We start from the raw sequence: 18,737 nt of genomic DNA, 5'->3' as shown, positions 1-18,737 counted from the left end.
ACATCTTCTATTTTTCTTAATTTAATTTAGCTCTATTATCAAATGCAATTCATTCTCTTTGTATCCTTTGATGAAATGCATACCTAGGTAATGAGAGCTAGATGGTGATTGGTGGCTACACACCTTTGTCTTGTCATTTGCTCACCAGATGCACTCAGTGCAGTGCTGCCCTGGAGCTCACAGTTATATGTAAGCAGTGCTGTCATTAGATGGCTTTAGTATTCCTTACTCAGTGACAATGTTGTGTACTTGGCAGTGTCATTGTGTCTCAGTGGACGAGCATGCTGAGGGTCGTGGCTGTACACCTGAAAAGCATCGGCCTGTCCTATGCCACCATTGATGGCTCTGTCAACCCCAAACAGCGCATGGACTTGGTGGAAGAGTTCAATATCAATCCTCGAGGACCACAGGTATTGGGCTCATGCCCCTAATAATTCTTTTAGATTCCAGATACAAGATGCCCACCCTCTAAGCTACCTCTATGGTCCCACACTGATACCCACCCCCGATGGTGCATCGCAACCCTCTTTGTCAGCCTAGGGCTTCATATATACGGAAGTCTCAGTAATAGAAACATTTTAATTCTACCCTTAACAGCTCATTAATTAACCCCTTCACTGTGTGGTGCACAGCTGCAATTAGCGGCCTTCTGATTACCTAAAAGCAATGGCAAAGCCATATATGTCTGCTATTTCTGAACAAAGGGGATCTCACTGCAGTAGTTCTGTGTCCGGTACTGAAGTTGTTACAAGGTCAACTTCCCAATTTACTTCTATTATCAAGTTTGCTTTATTCTTTTGTTGTTGTTTGTTGAAGAGATCTAGATAATTAGCATGCACGTCTGGTAGCACTACATGAAATACAGGGAATAGTGCTGCCATCTAGTGCTCTTGCTAATGTATAACATTATTATAAAACTGCTGCCATCTAGTGCTCTTGCTAATGTATAACATTATTATATAACTGCTGCCATCTAGTGCTCTTGCTAATGTATAACATTGTTATAAAACTGCTGCCATCTAGTGCTCTTGCTAATGTATAACATTATTATATAACTGCTGCCATCTAGTGCTCTTGCTAATGTATAACATTATTATATAACTGCTGCCATCTAGTGCTCTTGCTAATGTATAACATTGTTATAAAACTGCTACCATCTAGTGCTCTTGCTAATGTATAACATTATTATATAACTGCTGCCATCTAGTGCTCTTGCTAATGTATAACATTATTATAAAACTGCTGCCATCTAGTGCTCTTGCTAATGTATAACATTATTATATAACTACTGCCATCTAGTGCTCTTGCTAATGTATAACATTATTATATAACTGCTGCCATCTAGTGCTCTTGCTAATGTATAACATTATTATATAACTGCTGCCATCTAGTGCTCTTGCTAATGTATAACATTGTTATAAAACTGCTACCATCTAGTGCTCTTGCTAATGTATAACATTGTTATAAAACTGCTACCATCTAGTGCTCTTGCTAATGTATAACATTATTATAAAACTGCTGCCATCTAGTGCTCTTGCTAATGTATAACATTGTTATAAAACTGCTGCCATCTAGTGCTCTTGCTAATGTATAACATTGTTATAAAACTGCTACCATCTAGTGCTCTTGCTAATGTATAACATTCTTGCAAAACTGCTGCCGTATAGTGCTGCAGACACGTGCACACTACTGAGCTTGCATCAGTGTTTTTCAACAAATGATCGCAAGAAAACAAAGACAGTTTGATAATAGACGTAAATTGGAAAGTTGTTTAAAATCACATGTTCTAACTGAATCATGAAAGAAAAAATGTAGGTTTCATGTCCCTTTAAGGAACAGTGTTTCCTGAGTACGACCTATTAAAGAGCAGCGTCTCCTAATCATGGCCTATTAAAGAGCAACGCCCCTAATCACGGCTTATTAAAGCACAACGCCCCCTAATCACAACCTATTAAAGAGCAACGCGCCTAATCACGGCTTATTAAAGCACAACGCCCCCTAATCACAACCTATTAAAGAGCAACGCCCCCTAATCATGGCTTATTAAAGAGCAACACCCCTAATCACAACCTATTAAAGAGCAACGCCTGTCTATATCCAATTTTACCTATGTGATCAGCGCCCATCCAACGAAAGTTGATGGGTTTGTGACCCAACTGGCTTTTTTCGGCATTGTGATTATTTATTATTTTATGCTGTTCTGAACGCACATTGTATTTTAGGTTTGTTTTTATATGCCCCCCATGGATCCATGTAATATGTTTAAATTGTTTTAACTGAATCACTGTATTAGTTATATAGTTATATTGTTTTATTGCTTGTATTAAATTGTTTTATACCAACACTTAGCCTTTTAAGCTGTAAGCGCTCACTCACTCAGTTTAGTTAGTCTCTTTCCCAAGCCCACTAGGGGGCTCTTGCCAGTGAGCTTAAGGCATCGTATTACTAGCGCTCGGTCTACTACATCTGATTCTTTGTTACGACCTATTAAAGAGCAGCGTCTCCTAATCATGGCCTATTAAAGAGCAACGCCCCTAATCACGGCTTATTAAAGCACAACGCCCCCTAATCACAACCTATTAAAGAGCAACGCGCCTAATCACGGCTTATTAAAGCACAACGCCCCCTAATCACAACCTATTAAAGAGCAACGCCCCCTAATCATGGCTTATTAAAGAGCAACACCCCTAATCACAACCTATTAAAGAGCAACGCCCCCTAATCATGGCTTATTAAAGAGCAACACCCCTAATCACAACCTATTAAAGAGCAACGCCCCCTAATCATGGCTTATTAAAGAGCAACACCCCTAATCACAACCTATTAAAGAGCAACGCCCCCTAATCATGGCTTATTAAAGAGCAACGCCCCCTAATCATGGCTTATTAAAGAGCAACACCCCTAATCACGACCTATTAAAGAGCAATGCGCCTAATCACGGCTTATTAAAGCGCAACAACCCCTAATCACGACCTATTAAAGAGCAACAACCCCTAATCACAACCTATTAAGGGAATCTTCCTCTAATCACAACCTATTAAGCAGCATCCTCCCCTAATCACAACCTATTAAGGAGCAGCGTCCCCTAATCACAACCTATTAAGGAGCAGCGTCCCCTAATCACAACCTATTAAGGAGCAGCGTCCCCTAATCACGGCCTATTATAGAGCAGCGTCCCCTAATCATGGCCTATTAAGGAGCAGTGTCCCCTAATCACGGCCTATTAAGAAGCAGCGTCCCCTAATCACGACCTATTATAGAGCAGCGTCCCCTAATCACGGCCTATTAAGGAGCAACGTCCCCTAATCACGACCTATTATAGAGTAGCGTCCCTTAATCTCGACCTATTATAGAGCAGCGTCCTCTAATCACGACCTATTATAGAGCAGCGTCCCCTAATCACAACCTATTATAGAGCAGCGTCCCCTAATCACAACCTATTATAGAGCAGCGTCCCCTAATCACGACCTATTATAGAGCAGCGTCCCCTAATCATGGCCTATTAAGGAGCAGTGTCCCCTAATCACAGCCTATTAAGGAGCAGCGTCCCCTAATCACGACCTATTATAGAGCAGCGTCCCCTAATCACGACCTATTAAGGAGCTGTGTCCCCTAATCATGGCCTATTAAGGAGCAGTGTCCCCTAATCACGACCTATTATAGAGCAGCGTCCCCTAATCACGGCCTATTAAGGAGCAGTGTCCCCTAATCATGACCTATTAAGGAGCAGCGTCCCCTAATCACGGCCTATTATAGAGCAGCGTCCCCTAATCATGACCTATTATAGAGCAGCGTCCCCTAATCACGACTTATTATAGAGCAGCGTCCCCTAATCACAACCTATTATAGAGCAGCGTCCCCTAATCACGACCTATTATAGAGCAGCGTCCCCTAATCACGACCTATTATAGAGCAGCGTCCCCTAATCATGACCTATTAAGGAGCAGCGTCACCTAATCACGACCTATTATAGAGCAGCGTCCCCTAATCATGACCTATTATAGAGCAGCGTCCCCTAATCACGACCTATTATAAAGTAGCGTCCCCTAATCACGACCTATTATAGAGCAGCGTCCCCTAATCACGACCTATTATAGAGCAGCGTCCCCTAATCACGACCTATTATAGAGCAGCGTCCCCTAATCACGACCTATTATAGAGCAGCGTCCCCTAATCACGACCTATTATAGAGCAGCGTCCCCTAATCATGACCTATTAAGGAGCAGCGTCACCTAATCACGACCTATTATAGAGCAGCGTCCCCTAATCACGACCTATTATAGAGTAGCGTCCCCTAATCACGACCTATTATAGAGTAGCGTCCCCTAATCACGACCTATTATAGAGCAGCGTCCCCTAATCACGACCTATTATAGAGCAGCGTCCCCTAATCACGGCCTATTAAGGAGCAGCGTCCCCTAATCACGACCTATTAAGGAGCAGCGTCCCCTAATCACGGCCTATTAAGGAGCAGCGTCCCCTAATCACGACCTATTATAGAGCAGCGTCCCCTAATCACGACCTATTATAGAGCAGCGTCCCCTAATCATGACCTATTATAAAGCAGCGTCCCCTAATCACGACCTATTATAGAGCAGCGTCCCCTAATCACGACCTATTATAGAGCAGCGTCCCCTAATCACGACCTATTATAGAGCAGCGTCCCCTAATCATGACCTATTATAGAGCAGCGTCCCCTAATCACAACCTATTATAGAGCAGCGTCCCCTAATCACGACCTATTATAGAGCAGCGTCCCCTAATCACGACCTATTATAAAGCAGCGTCCCCTAATCACGACCTATTATAGAGCAGCGTCCCCTAATCACGACCTATTATAGAGCAGCGTCCCCTAATCACGACCTATTATAGAGCAGCGTCCCCTAATCACGACCTATTATAGAGCAGCGTCCCCTAATCACGACCTATTATAGAGCAGCGTCCCCTAATCACGACCTATTATAGAGCAGCGTCCCCTAATCACGACCTATTATAGAGCAGCGTCCCCTAATCACGACCTATTATAGAGCAGCGTCCCCTAATCATGACCTATTATAGAGCAGCGTCCCCTAATCACGACCTATTATAAAGCAGCGTCCCCTAATCACGACCTATTATAGAGCAGCGTCCCCTAATCACGACCTATTATAGAGCAGCGTCCCCTAATCACGACCTATTATAGAGCAGCGTCCCCTAATCACGACCTATTATAGAGCAGCGTCCCCTAATCATGACCTATTAAGGAACAGCTCCCTCTGAGCACGCCCTATTAAGGAGCAGCGTTCCCTGAGCACACCTTTTCTATCCAAAGGCATTGAGAGTCCAAGACTTCATTCATTACTGTTGGGAATTCAGCATCTGGCCAGGAGGAGGAGGTAAAGACACTCCAGACAAAGCAATATCCCTCCCACTTCCCCTACTCCCTCAGTCATTCTTTGCCTCTGTCATCTAAAGGAGCTGGCGAAGGTGTCCTAAAGAGGATTGAATTTTAGTCATTTAATGGGTAGCTTCAATTCAAGACAGCACTGGGGTTCTTAGAGTAGCCATATAATTCTCTCAGTGAGAGTTGTGGTGAAAGTTAGCTGCTGGAGGTCGCAGGGAAACTTCTCTGTCCTCTTTCCAGCATTTTTTTTATTCACTGGTATCTAACACTTTGACACCAGAGTTTGGCTTGTGGGGACTCTTTGACAAGGGCTTATGTGTTCTGATTGGAACTTGTTTTATCCGCAATCTCGGCAAACAGCCTCTTCGCGCACTTCTAATTAAAGTATGAATGTCCTTTAAGACTGTTAGATTTGTTTTAGGCGCGATCACGGCAAACGGCCGCCTCGCGCGCTTCTGCTTGGTGAGTAGGCAGTCCTTAGTAGCTGCATCATCTTAGCGAGCGCACTGTGTAAGTTCCGGTTCTCCGCGCTTCCATACTCATCGCGCAGTTGGATCTCCTGGCAGCATTGAATTCAGATCTGTCGGATCTCCTGGCAGTTTTTAATTCGGCTCCTTTGCTATCTAGGAGGTGGTGAATGCCTCAGCTATAGCGCTGGGGGTTTAGGTGCCATTTAGATAAGGACTCTTAATTTTTTTTGTCTAGAGATAGACGTTATATTTTTGACAATATGGGGGACAATTTTACTTTGGATGTTTCTGATACTCCTAAAATTATATCTATTAAATACTTCTATTGTGAAGAGGCCACAGTGTGTCCCCCTGCACAGTTCTGCTCTAATTGCTTATCATCTGTGTTAGAATCTAAGAAGGGATCTATTCCTGTTCCTCTCTTGCCTACTAATTTTAACCCCTCAGAGCCCTCCACCTCTCATGACTCTGTTGGCCAAGTGATGCCTCAGCCCCAGTCCCTTAATATTTCAAAAGCAGTGCCATGCAGCTTATTATAATCTCCTGGGTGTGTTTTTTTACCTGCAGACTTTGCGGTTCAGTTGCAATCCGCTGTCTTCGCTGCACTAAATGCACTGCCGGTTGCAGGCAAGCATAAGAGAAAAATTAAACATGTTTGCCCTGATGCAGAATTTAATCCTCCTATTCAGTCTGTGTTGGACAGTGTGTCTTATCATTCTGAGGATGAACTGACTTTGATTGCGTCCGAGGGGGAGCTTTCTGGTTCAAACTTGAACATCTTCAATATTTATTTATGGAGGTCCTGTTGACCCTGGATGTCCCTGAGCCTAAACCATGAGAGGAACCAAAGCTGGACAGGGTTTGTGAAGTTAAAAGAGCTCCTGAAACGTTTCCGGTTCCAGCTCGTATGGCGGAAATCTTTGCTAAGGAATGGGAGAAGCCTGAGATTCCATTCTCTCTTTCAGCTACTTTTAAGAGAATGTTTTCAGTTCCCAACACTCTCCTGGAATTGTGGAGTTCCATCCTTAAGGTGAATGGAGCCATTTCTACTCTAATGTAGTAGCTAAATGTGCTACTTTCCCTCTCGAGGATAATACCTCCTTCCGGGACCCCATAAATAGAAAGATGGAGGGGTATTTAAGGAGGATGTTTCACCAGACGGGGCCATTGCGGACGTTGCAGGTGCTACCTACTGGTGTGACTCCTTATCGGAGTTGATTCTGGTGGAGACCTGGATAGAAGATATCCAGGGGTGGATTAAGGCTCTTAAAATTGCCAATTCCTTCATTTGTGACGCTAACGGGTAGATCATTCGTCTAAATGCTAAGTCCTCTCGGTTTGCGATGGTCACACAGAGAGCCCTTTGGTTAAAGTCCTGGTCAGCAGACATGGTATCCAAATTTAGACTCCTTTCCTTACCTTTTAAGGGAAAGACGTTGTTTGGGCCTGGTCTAGATTCTATTATATCCACGGTGACCGCAGGAAAGGGCGCTTTCCTCCCTCAGGATAAGAAGACTAAGTCCAAGGGTTGCTTATCTTCTAATTTTCGTTCAGACAAGGGATTGAGAGCTCAGCCCACCGCAAAGGCTGATCAGACCAAGAATATCTGGAAGCCAGGCCAATTAAACAAGGCCAAGCAGTTCAAGAAGCCCTCCGGCGATAACTAGACTGCATGTAGGAACGACCCCGATCTGGGACCGGATCTAGTAGGGGGCAGACTTTATTTAGAGACGCCTGGGCTCAAGACGTTCAATATCCATGGGTTTTGGATGTAGTCTGCCTGGGGAGGCAGATTTCTGTCATCAAGACTTTCCTCCAACCTTATAAAGAGGGAAGCCTTTTTAAGTTGGGGGCACAGGAACAATCACTCCCAAAGTAGATAGTTCCTGTGCACATCAAAGAGGGGCCTAGGGTTTTATTTATACCTGTTGGTGGTTCCCAAGAAGGAGAGAACTTTTCATCCAATGCTGGATCTAAAATGTCTCAACAAGTTCCTCAAGGTTCCGTCCTTCAAAATGAAGACCATAAGATTCATTCTCCCTTTGATCCAAGATGGTCAGTTCATGACCACCATCGACCTGAAGGACGCATATCTCCATGTTCCAATCCACGGGTATCGTTTCCAGTTTCTGTGGTTGTATCTCTTTCCTTTGGTCTAGTTACTGCCCCAAGGATCTTTACAAAGGTATTAGGAGCCCTATTTGCAGTAGCCAGAATGTGAGGAATCGTGGTAGCTCCTTACCTGGATGATAACTTGGTTCAGGCTCCATCTTTTCCTATGGCAAGATCTCACACGAAAGCTCTACTGTGTCTCCTTCGGACTCGCAGCTAAAAGATAAACTTGGAAAAAGGTTCTCTGGTCCCCAACACCTATGCTTTCTGGGAACGATCATCGATTCAATGTCCATGAAGATCTTCCTAACGGATAAAAGATGAGCGAAGCTCCTCTCTGCCTGTCTTTCTCTTCAGTCCTCTGTAGAATCTTCTGGGGCTCAATGCATGGAAGTGATTGGTCTTTTGGTAGCAGCCATGGATGATATTCTTTTTGCTCACTTCCATTTTGAGACCCTTACAACTATGTATGCTCAGATAATGGAATGGTGATCATTCCGACATATCCCAACGGATCGTCCTGGACAGCCTTACAAGAGATTCTCTCTCTTTGGGGCTCTGTCAGGACCACCTGTCTCAAGGCACGTGCTTTTCGAGACAATATTGGGAGATTGGGACTACGGATTCCAGGCTTCTTGGTTGGGGCGCAGTCTGGGGTTTCCTGAAGGCTCAGGGAGCATTGTCGATTCTTCTGATTCTCCAAGATGGTCTGGAGAAATGTTTATCTGCCAGTTCTATCAAGGGTCAGATCTCTGCCCTTTCTGTGTTACTGCGCAAGAAATTGGCTAATCTTCCTGACGTTCAATCCTTTGTTCAGGCCCTGGTTAGAATCAGGCCTGTGCTTAAACCAGTTGCTCATCCTTGGAGCCTTAATCTTGTTCTCATTGTTCTTCAAAAGACTGTTGACATTAAACTTTTGTCTTGGAAAGTGTTGTTTTTGTTGGCTATTTTTTCTGCTCGCAGAGTTTCCAAGTTATCTGCTTTACATTGTGATCCCCCTTATCTTGTTTTCCATGTGGATAAGGCTCTTTTACGTACCAGGTTAGGTTTTCTACCTAAGGTTGTCTCTGACCGCAATATCAATCAGGAAATTGTAGTTCCTTCTTTTTGCCCTAATCCTTCCTCTCAGAAGGAACGTTTGTTGCACAATCTGAATGTAGTTCGTGCTTTGAAGTTCTATCTTCATGCTACCAAGGAATTTAGACAATCCTCTTGTTTTTGGTGTATGCGGGTAAGCGCAAGGGTCAGAAGGCCATTGCGACTACTCTTTCCTTTTGGCTGAGAAGTATCATCCGGCCTATGAGGAAGCTGGCCAGCAGCCTCCTGAGAGGATTACGGCTCATTCTACCCATTCAGTGTCGTCCTCTTGGGCATTTAAGAACAAAGCTTCTATGGAGAAGATTTGTAAGCTTTGGCTGGGATGTCTTTTCCTCCTCCTGGTGGCCAGATGCTGAATTCTCAACAGTAATGAATAAAGTCGTGGTCGCTCCCTGACAAGAAAGAAAATCATTTATCAGGTAAGCATAGATTTTGTTATTAAGGAGCAGCGTCCCCTGAGCACGACGTATTAAGGAGCAGTGTCCCCTGAGCACAACCTATTAAGGAGCGGCGTCCCCTGAGCACAACCTATTAAGGAGCGGCGTCCCCTGAGCACAACCTATTAAGGAGCGGCGTCCCCTGAGCACAACCTATTAAGGAGCGGCGTCCCCTGAGCACAACCTATTAAGGAGCGGCGTCCCCTGAGCACAACCTATTAAGGAGCGGCGTCCCCTGAGCACCACCTATTAAGGAGCGGCGTCCCCTGAGCACCACCTATTAAGGAGCGGCGTCCCCTGAGCACCACCTATTAAGGAGCGGCGTCCCCTGAGCACCACCTATTAAGGAGCGGCGTCCCCTGAGCACCACCTATTAAGGAGCGGCGTCCCCTGAGCACCACCTATTAAGGAGCGGCATCCCCTGAGCACGACCTATTAAGGAGCGGCGTCCCCTGAGCACCACCTATTAAGTAACAGCGTCCCCTGAGCATGACCTTTTAGTAGTGCGTGCTGAGGAGACACTTTCCTTAATCGGTTGTGCTCAGGGGACGCTGCCCAATATAACTGCTCACTTATATTTAACACAATGAGTGCAGCACCAAATTTACTTAAATCAGCTCCAAAGGAAGTGTGCTCATTGCAGTAGGATCATCAGTCGTATACACTGTGCCATATACAACAGCACCACTCTATTTAAAGACAGACAGTCCTTTTATTGAGGTGTTTCAATGCATAGTTTATACAGCAAGCTACAACAAGCCCTTAATCATGATATTCTTACCAGGATGGAAATGTTATTAAAGGGACAGTAAAGTCAAAATTAAAGTTAAATTGACTGCATAGAGTATGACATTTTAAGCAAGTTTCTGATTTACTTATTTTTTTTTCAATTTTGTTTATTTCTCTTGGTATTTTTTGTTAAAGCGTAATCCTAGCTCAGGAGTGTGCACGTCTATAGCCATCTGGCACTGTTTATTGCAGTGTTATACAGCGTTTCAGATACTGCTGTCACAGACTGCTAAAGGCACTTGCAAACTCATGAGCTCCTATTAGCCTATCTAAGTTTACTCTTCAACACAGGATACAAAGAGAACAAAGCAAATTTGATAATAAAAGTAAAGTGGAAAGTTGTTTGAAATTGCATGCTCTATTTGAATCAAGAATGTTTAAATTTGACTTTACTGCCCCTCTATTGATGGTCCTAGAATGGAAGCCCTTATCCCCTCCCCCCCCCCCCCCCCAAAAAAAAAAAAAACCAACAACACTGCAGTTACACACAGTGCAAGACCTTCCAATAACCTCTGAGAACTCTCCCTGTAGTCACTCTCCCTGTAGTCACTCTCCCTGTAGGCACTCTCTCCCTGTAGGCACTCTCTCCCTGTAGGCACTCTCCCTGTAGTCACTCTCCCTGTAGTCACTCTCCCTGTAGTCACTCTCCCTGTAGTCACTCTCCCTGTAGTCACTCTCCCTGTAGTCACTCTCCCTGTAGTCACTCTCCCTGTAGTCACTCTCCCTGTAGGCACTCTCCCTGTAGGCACTCTCCCTGTAGGCACTCTCCCTGTAGGCACTCTCCCTGTAGGCACTCTCCCTGTAGTCACTCTCTCCCTGTAGTCACTCTCTCCCTGTAGTCACTCTCTCCCTGTAGTCACTCTCTCCCTGTAGTCACTCTCTCCCTGTAGTCACTCTCTCCCTGTAGTTACTCTCTCCCTGTAGTTACTCTCTCCCTGTAATCACTCTCTCCCTGTAGTCACTCTCTCCCTGTAGTCACTCTCCCTGTAGTCACTCGTCACTCTCCCTGTAATCACTCTCCCTGTAGTCACTCTCCCTGTAGTCACTCTCCCTGTAGTCACTCTCCCTGTAATCACTCTCCCTGTAGTCACTCTCCTTGTAGTCACTCTCCCTGTAGTCACTCTCCCTGTAGTCACTCTCCCTGTAGGCACTCTCCCTGTTGGCACTCTCCCTGTAGTCACTCTCCCTGTAGTCACTCTCCCTGTAGGCACTCTCCCTGTAGGCACTCTCCCTGTAGGCACTCTCCCTGTAGGCACTCGTCACTCTCCCTGTAGTCACTCTCCCTGTAGTCACTCTCCCTGTAGTCACTCTCCCTGTAGTCACTCTCCCTGTAGTCACTCTCCCTGTAGTCACTCTCCCTGTAGGCACTCTCCCTGTAGGCACTCTCCCTGTAGGCACTCTCCCTGTAGTCACTCTCTCCCTGTAGTCACTCTCTCCCTGTAGTCACTCTCTCCCTGTAGTCACTCTCTCCCTGTAGTCACTCTCTCCCTGTAGTTACTCTCTCCCTGTAATCACTCTCTCCCTGTAGTCACTCTCTCCCTGTAGTCACTCTCTCCCTGTAGTCACTCTCTCCCTGTAGTTACTCTCTCCCTGTAATCACTCTCTCCCTGTAGTCACTCTCTCCCTGTAGTCACTCTCCCTGTAGTCACTCGTCACTCTCCCTGTAATCACTCTCCCTGTAGTCACTCTCCCTGTAGTCACTCTCCCTGTAGTCACTCTCCCTGTAATCACTCTCCCTGTAGTCACTCTCCTTGTAGTCACTCTCCCTGTAGTCACTCTCCCTGTAGTCACTCTCCCTGTAGGCACTCTCCCTGTTGGCACTCTCCCTGTAGGCACTCTCCCTGTAGGCACTCTCCCTGTAGGCACTCTCCCTGTAGGCACTCTCCCTGTAGTCACTCTCCCTGTAGGCACTCTCCCTGTAGGCACTCTCCCTGTAGGCACTCTCCCTGTAGGCACTCTCTCCCTGTAGTCACTCTCTCCCTGTAATCACTCTCTCCCTGTAGTCACTCTCCCTGTAGTCACTCGTCACTCTCCCTGTAGTCACTCTCCCTGTAGGCACTCTCCCTGTAGGCACTCTCCCTGAAGGCACTCTCCCTGTAGGCACTCTCCCTGTAGTCACTCTCCCTGTAGGCACTCTCCCTGTAGTCACTCTCCCTGTAGTCACTCTCCCTGTAGGCACTCTCCCTGTAGTCACTCTCCCTGTAGTCACTCTCCCTGTAGTCACTCTCCCTGTAGTCACTCTCCCTGTAGGCACTCTCCCTGTAGGCACTCTCCCTGTAGTGGCACTCTCCCTGTAGTCACTCTCTCCCTGTAGTCACTCTCTCCCTGTAGTCACTCTCTCCCTGTAGTCACTCTCTCCCTGTAGTCACTCTCTCCCTGTAGTCACTCTCTCCCTGTAGTCACTCTCTCCCTGTAATCACTCTCTCCCTGTAATCACTCTCTCCCTGTAATCACTCTCTCCCTGTAATCACTCTCTCCCTGTAATCACTCTCTCCCTGTAGTCACTCTCTCCCTGTAGTCACTCTCTCCCTGTAGTCACTCTCCCTGTAGTCACTCGTCACTCTCCCTGTAGTCACTCTCCCTGTAGGCACTCTCCCTGTAGGCACTCTCCCTGTAGTCACTCTCCCTGTAGTCACTCGTCACTCTCCCTGTAGTCACTCTCCCTGTAGTCACTCTCCCTGTAGTCACTCTCCCTGTAGGCACTCTCCCTGTAGGCACTCTCCCTGTAGTCACTCTCCCTGTAGGCACTCTCCCTGTAGCCTTTCTCCCTTCTCGTGGTTTTGGAGTGAGCAGGGGGTGCACCATATTTCCACTGTCACTCCTCTCTCCTCCAGACATTACCACAAAGAATACACGTTGTTCCCTTACACTTCTTTGTACAGAATCTCTGTGTAAGGGAACACTCCACTCACTTATTCCCCTCTTTAATAAACATTTATGTCTATATCAACAATTGCAAAATGTTCTCACACAAAATGACATTCAAAATGTTTGTGCTGTTTTGCTACTTCAGAGCTGACCTCTAAGAAACCCTTTGAGTCTATTAATCTATTTTCCTTTGTTTGGGCGATTCAGGGGTCAAATAAATAAATGAGCTCCTGCACTATGGTAAGCAGTGGCTATGTAACAAGATCAGATAAGCACAGCATAACGTGAGTAGTGCACAAAGCATTATTTCCTGAGGTAAATTACAGTGGGCAAAATAAGTCATGAGCATAAATTGTATATTTGTTATCACTATGCTTAATTACATTTTATGGACGACTTTATTATGAGTTTAATGTTTGTTTCATTTTTTCCTAAGGTGGTTAGAGTCCACAAGCCATTACTCCTGAGATTTAACTCCTAGCCACTAGGAGGAGGCAAAGATTATCAAAGCTCTGACCGCATTTAATTCTTCCCACCTCTCTGGTATTCCATTCTTTTCTTTGCCTCAGAAGAATTGAGGTGCTCCAGATTCTTCATTGAGGGAGGTCATTAGACCGATTTGAGGCCCATTTTTCCCTCAGAAAGCTGCTGCTGATGAACGGATTAGAGATTGGAGTATTGTGCAGTGGCACAATCACTTCCAGTGAAGGAGTTAGTCACAAGCCTGCCACAGGTGTGGCAGGAACAGGGCCCTTGCCTGCTCCTGTTGGGTTATCAGTATACTCCACAAATAGATCTGCTGTAAGGTACACAGCAATGGATATGCTCTCTACCGGAAACAGTCTATTCTGCAGGCTGTAAAGTACACAGGAATGGATATGCTCTCTACCGGAAACAGTCTTTTCTGCAGGCTGTAAAGTACACAGGAATGGATATGCTCTCTACCGGAAACAGTCTTTTCTGCAGGCTGTAAAGTACACAGGAATGGATATGCTCTCTACCGGAAACAGTCTTTTCTGCAGGCTGTAAAGTACACAGCAATGGATATGCTCTCTACCGGAAGCAGTCTATTCTGCAGGCTGTAAAGTACACAGGAATGGATATGCTCTCTACCGGAAACAGTCTTTTCTGTAGGCTGTAAAGTACACAGCAATGGATATGCTCTCTACCGGAAACAGTCTTTTCTGCAGGCTGTAAAGTACACAGGAATGGATATGCTCTCTACCGGAAACCGTCTTTTCTGCAGGCTATAAAGTACACAGCAATGGATGGGTTCTCTACCGGAAACAGTCTATTCTGCAGGCTGTAAAGTACACAGGAATGGATATGCTCTCTACCGGAAACAGTCTTTTCTGCATGCTATGAAGTACACAGGAATGGATATGCTCTCTACCGGAAACAGTCTTTTCTGCAGGCTGTAAAGTACACAGGAATGGATATGCTCTCTACCGGAAACAGTCTTTTCTGCAGGCTATAACGTACACAGCAATGGATATGCTCTCTACCGGAAACAGTCTTTTCTGCAGGCTGTAAAGTACACAGGAATGGATATGCTCTCTACCGGAAACAGTCTTTTCTGCATGCTATAAAGTACACAGCAATGGATATGCTCTCTACCGGAAACAGTCTTTTCTGCAGGCTGTAAAGTACACAGCAATGGATATGCTCTCTACCGGAAACAGTCTTTTCTGCAGGCTGTAAAGTACACAGCAATGGATATGCTCTCTACCGGAAACAGTCTTTTCTGCAGGCTGTAAAGTACACAGCAATGGATATGCTCTCTACCGGAAACAGTCTTTTCTGCAGGCTGTAAAGTACACAGCAATGGATATGCTCTCTACCGGAAACAGTCTTTTCTGTAGGCTGTAAAGTACACAGGAATGGATATGCTCTCTACCGGAAACAGTCTTTTCTGCAGGCTATAACGTACACAGCAATGGATATGCTCTCTACCGGAAACAGTCTTTTCTGCAGGCTGTAAAGTACACAGCAATGGATATGCTCTCTACCGGAAACAGTCTTTTCTGCAGGCTGTAAAGTACACAGCAATGGATATGCTCTCTACCGGAAGCAGTCTATTCTGCAGGCTGTAAAGTACACAGCAATGGATATGCTCTCTACCGGAAACAGTCTTTTCTGCAGGCTATAAAGTACACAGCAATGGATATGCTCTCTACCGGAAACAGTCTTTTCTGCAGGCTGTAAAGTACACAGCAATGGATATGCTCTCTACCGGAAACAGTCTTTTCTGCAGGCTGTAAAGTACACAGCAATGGATATGCTCTCTACCGGAAACAGTCTTTTCTGCAGGCTGTAAAGTACACAGCAATGGATATGCTCTCTACTGGAAGCAGTCTTTTCTGCAGGCTGTAAAGTACACAGCAATGGATTTGCCTTCTACCGGAAACAGTCTTTTCTGCAGGCTGTAAAGTACACAGCAATGGATATGCTCGCTACCGGAAACAGTCTTTTCTGCAGGCTGTAAAGTACACAGCAATGGATATGCTCTCTACCGGAAACAGTCTTTTCTGCAGGCTGTAAAGTACACAGCAATGGATATGCTCTCTACCGGAAACAGTCTTTTCTGCATGCTATAAAGTACACAGCAATGGATATGCTCTCTACCGGAAACAGTCTTTTCTGCATGCTATAAAGTACACAGCAATGGATATGCTCTCTACCGGAAACAGTCTTTTCTGCATGCTATAAAGTACACAGCAATGGATATGCTCTCTACCGGAAACAGTCTTTTCTGCATGATATGAAGTACACAGCAATGGATATGCTCTCTACCGGAAACAGTCTTTTCTGCAGGCTGTAAAGTACACAGCAATGGATATGCTCTCTACCGGAAACAGTCTTTTCTGTAGGCTGTAAAGTACACAGGAATGGATATGCTCGCTACCGGAAACAGTCTTTTCTGTAGGCTGTAAAGTACACAGGAATGGATATGCTCTCTACCGGAAACAGTCTTTTCTGCATGCTATAAAGTACACAGCAATGGATATGCTCTCTACCGGAAACAGTCTTTTCTGCATGCTATAAAGTACACAGCAATGGATATGCTCTCTACCGGAAACAGTCTTTTCTGCAGGCTGTAAAGTACACAGCAATGGATATGCTCTCTACCGGAAACAGTCTTTTCTGCATGCTATAAAGTACACAGCAATGGATATGCTCTCTACCGGAAACAGTCTTTTCTGCAGGCTGTAAAGTACACAGCAATGGATATGCTCTCTACCGGAAACAGTCTTTTCTGCATGCTATAAAGTACACAGCAATGGATATGCTCTCTACCGGAAACAGTCTTTTCTGCATGCTATAAAGTACACAGCAATGGATATGCTCTCTACCGGAAACAGTCTTTTCTGCATGATATGAAGTACACAGCAATGGATATGCTCTCTACCAGTAACAGTCTTTTCTGCAGGCTGTAAAGTACACAGCAATGGATATGCTCTCTACCGGAGGCAGTCTTTTCTGCAGGCTATAACGTACACAGCAATGGATATGCTCTCTACCAGTAACAGTCTTTTCTGCAGGCTGTAAAGTACACAGCAATGGATATGCTCTCTACCGGAAACAGTCTTTTCTGCATGATATGAAGTACACAGCAATGGATATGCTCTCTACCGGAAACAGTCTTTTCTGCAGGCTGTAAAGTACACAGCAATGGATATGCTCTCTACCGGAAACAGTCTTTTCTGCATGATATGAAGTACACAGCAATGGATATGCTCTCTACCGGAAACAGTCTTTTCTGCAGGCTGTAAAGTACACAGCAATGGATATGCTCTCTACCGGAAACAGTCTTTTCTGCAGGCTGTAAAGTACACAGGAATGGATATGCTCTCTACCGGAAACAGTCTTTTCTGCAGGCTGTAAAGTACACAGCAATGGATATGCTCTCTACCGGAAGCAGTCTATTCTGCAGGCTGTAAAGTACACAGCAATGGATTTGCCTTCTACCGGAAACAGTCTTTTCTGCAGGCTGTAAAGTACACAGCAATGGATATGCTCTCTACCGGAAACAGTCTTTTCTGCAGGCTGTAAAGTACACAGCAATGGATATGCTCTCTACCGGAAACAGTCTTTTCTGCAGGCTGTAAAGTACACAGCAATGGATATGCTCTCTACCGGAAACAGTCTTTTCTGCATGCTATAAAGTACACAGCAATGGATATGCTCTCTACCGGAAACAGTCTTTTCTGCATGCTATAAAGTACACAGCAATGGATATGCTCTCTACCGGAGGCAGTCTTTTCCGCATGATATGAAGTACACAGCAATGGATATGCTCTCTACCAGTAACAGTCTTTTCTGCAGGCTGTAAAGTACACAGCAATGGATATGCTCTCTACCGGAAACAGTCTTTTCTGCAGGCTGTAAAGTACACAGCAATGGATATGCTCTCTACCGGAAACAGTCTTTTCTGCATGCTATAAAGTACACAGCAATGGATATGCTCTCTACCGGTGGCAGTCTTTTCTGCAGGCTATAACGTACACAGCAATGGATATGCTCTCTACCGGAAACAGTCTTTTCTGCAGGCTGTAAAGTACACAGCAATGGATATGCTCTCTACCGGAAACAGTCTTTTCTGCATGCTATAAAGTACACAGCAATGGATATGCTCTCTACCGGAGGCAGTCTTTTCTGCATGATATGAAGTACACAGCAATGGATATGCTCTCTACCAGTAACAGTCTTTTCTGCAGGCTGTAAAGTACACAGCAATGGATATGCTCTCTACCGGTGGCAGTCTTTTCTGCAGGCTATAACGTACACAGCAATGGATATGCTCTCTACCAGTAACAGTCTTTTCTGCAGGCTGTAAAGTACACAGCAATGGATATGCTCGCTACCGGAAACAGTCTTTTCTGCAGGCTATAACGTACACAGCAATGGATATGCTCTCTACCGGAAACAGTCTTTTCTGCAGGCTGTAAAGTACACAGGAATGGATATGCTCTCTACCGGAAACAGTCTTTTCTGCAGGCTGTAAAGTACACAGGAATGGATATGCTCTCTACCGGAAACAGTCTTTTCTGCAGGCTGTAAAGTACAAAGCAATGGATATGCTCTCTACCGGAAACAGTCTTTTCTGCAGGCTGTAAAGTACACAGCAATGGATATGCTCTCTACCGGAAACAGTCTTTTCTGCAGGCTGTAAAGTACACAGCAATGGATATGCTCTCTACCGGAAACAGTCTTTTCTGCATGCTATAAAGTACACAGCAATGGATATGCTCGCTACCGGAAACAGTCTTTTCTGCAGGCTGTAAAGTACAAAGCAATGGATATGCTCTCTACCGGAAACAGTATTTTCTGCAGGCTGTAAAGTACACAGCAATGGATATGTTCTCTACCGGAAACAGTCTTTTCTGTAGGCTGTAAAGTACACAGCAATGGATATGCTCTCTACCGGAAACAGTCTTTTCTGCAGGCTATAAAGTACACAGGAATGGATATGCTCTCTACCGGAAACAGTCTTTTCTGCAGGCTGTAAAGTACACAGCAATGGATATGCTCTCTACCGGAAACAGTCTTTTCTGCAGGCTGTAAAGTACACAGGAATGG

General features: G+C 45.2%; 1 protein-coding gene across 4 annotated transcripts in view; it reads left to right on the top strand.

The window, feature by feature from the left end:
• Positions 1-18,737, top strand: part of TTF2 (transcription termination factor 2) — a 534,153-nt gene that overhangs the window by 438,140 nt on the left and 77,276 nt on the right. For all 4 annotated transcript variants that reach the window (XM_053705754.1, XM_053705753.1, XM_053705751.1 and 1 more), the window contains one exon: positions 257-410. In XM_053705754.1, coding sequence (XP_053561729.1) covers positions 257-410 — 154 coding nt within the window. The remainder of the gene's footprint in view (positions 1-256; positions 411-18,737) is intronic.

Source organism: Bombina bombina, chromosome 3, assembly GCF_027579735.1.
Source record: "Bombina bombina isolate aBomBom1 chromosome 3, aBomBom1.pri, whole genome shotgun sequence".
In the NCBI taxonomy this organism is placed as follows: Eukaryota; Metazoa; Chordata; class Amphibia; order Anura; family Bombinatoridae; genus Bombina; species Bombina bombina.
This window is presented reverse-complemented; position numbering and strand designations above follow the sequence as displayed.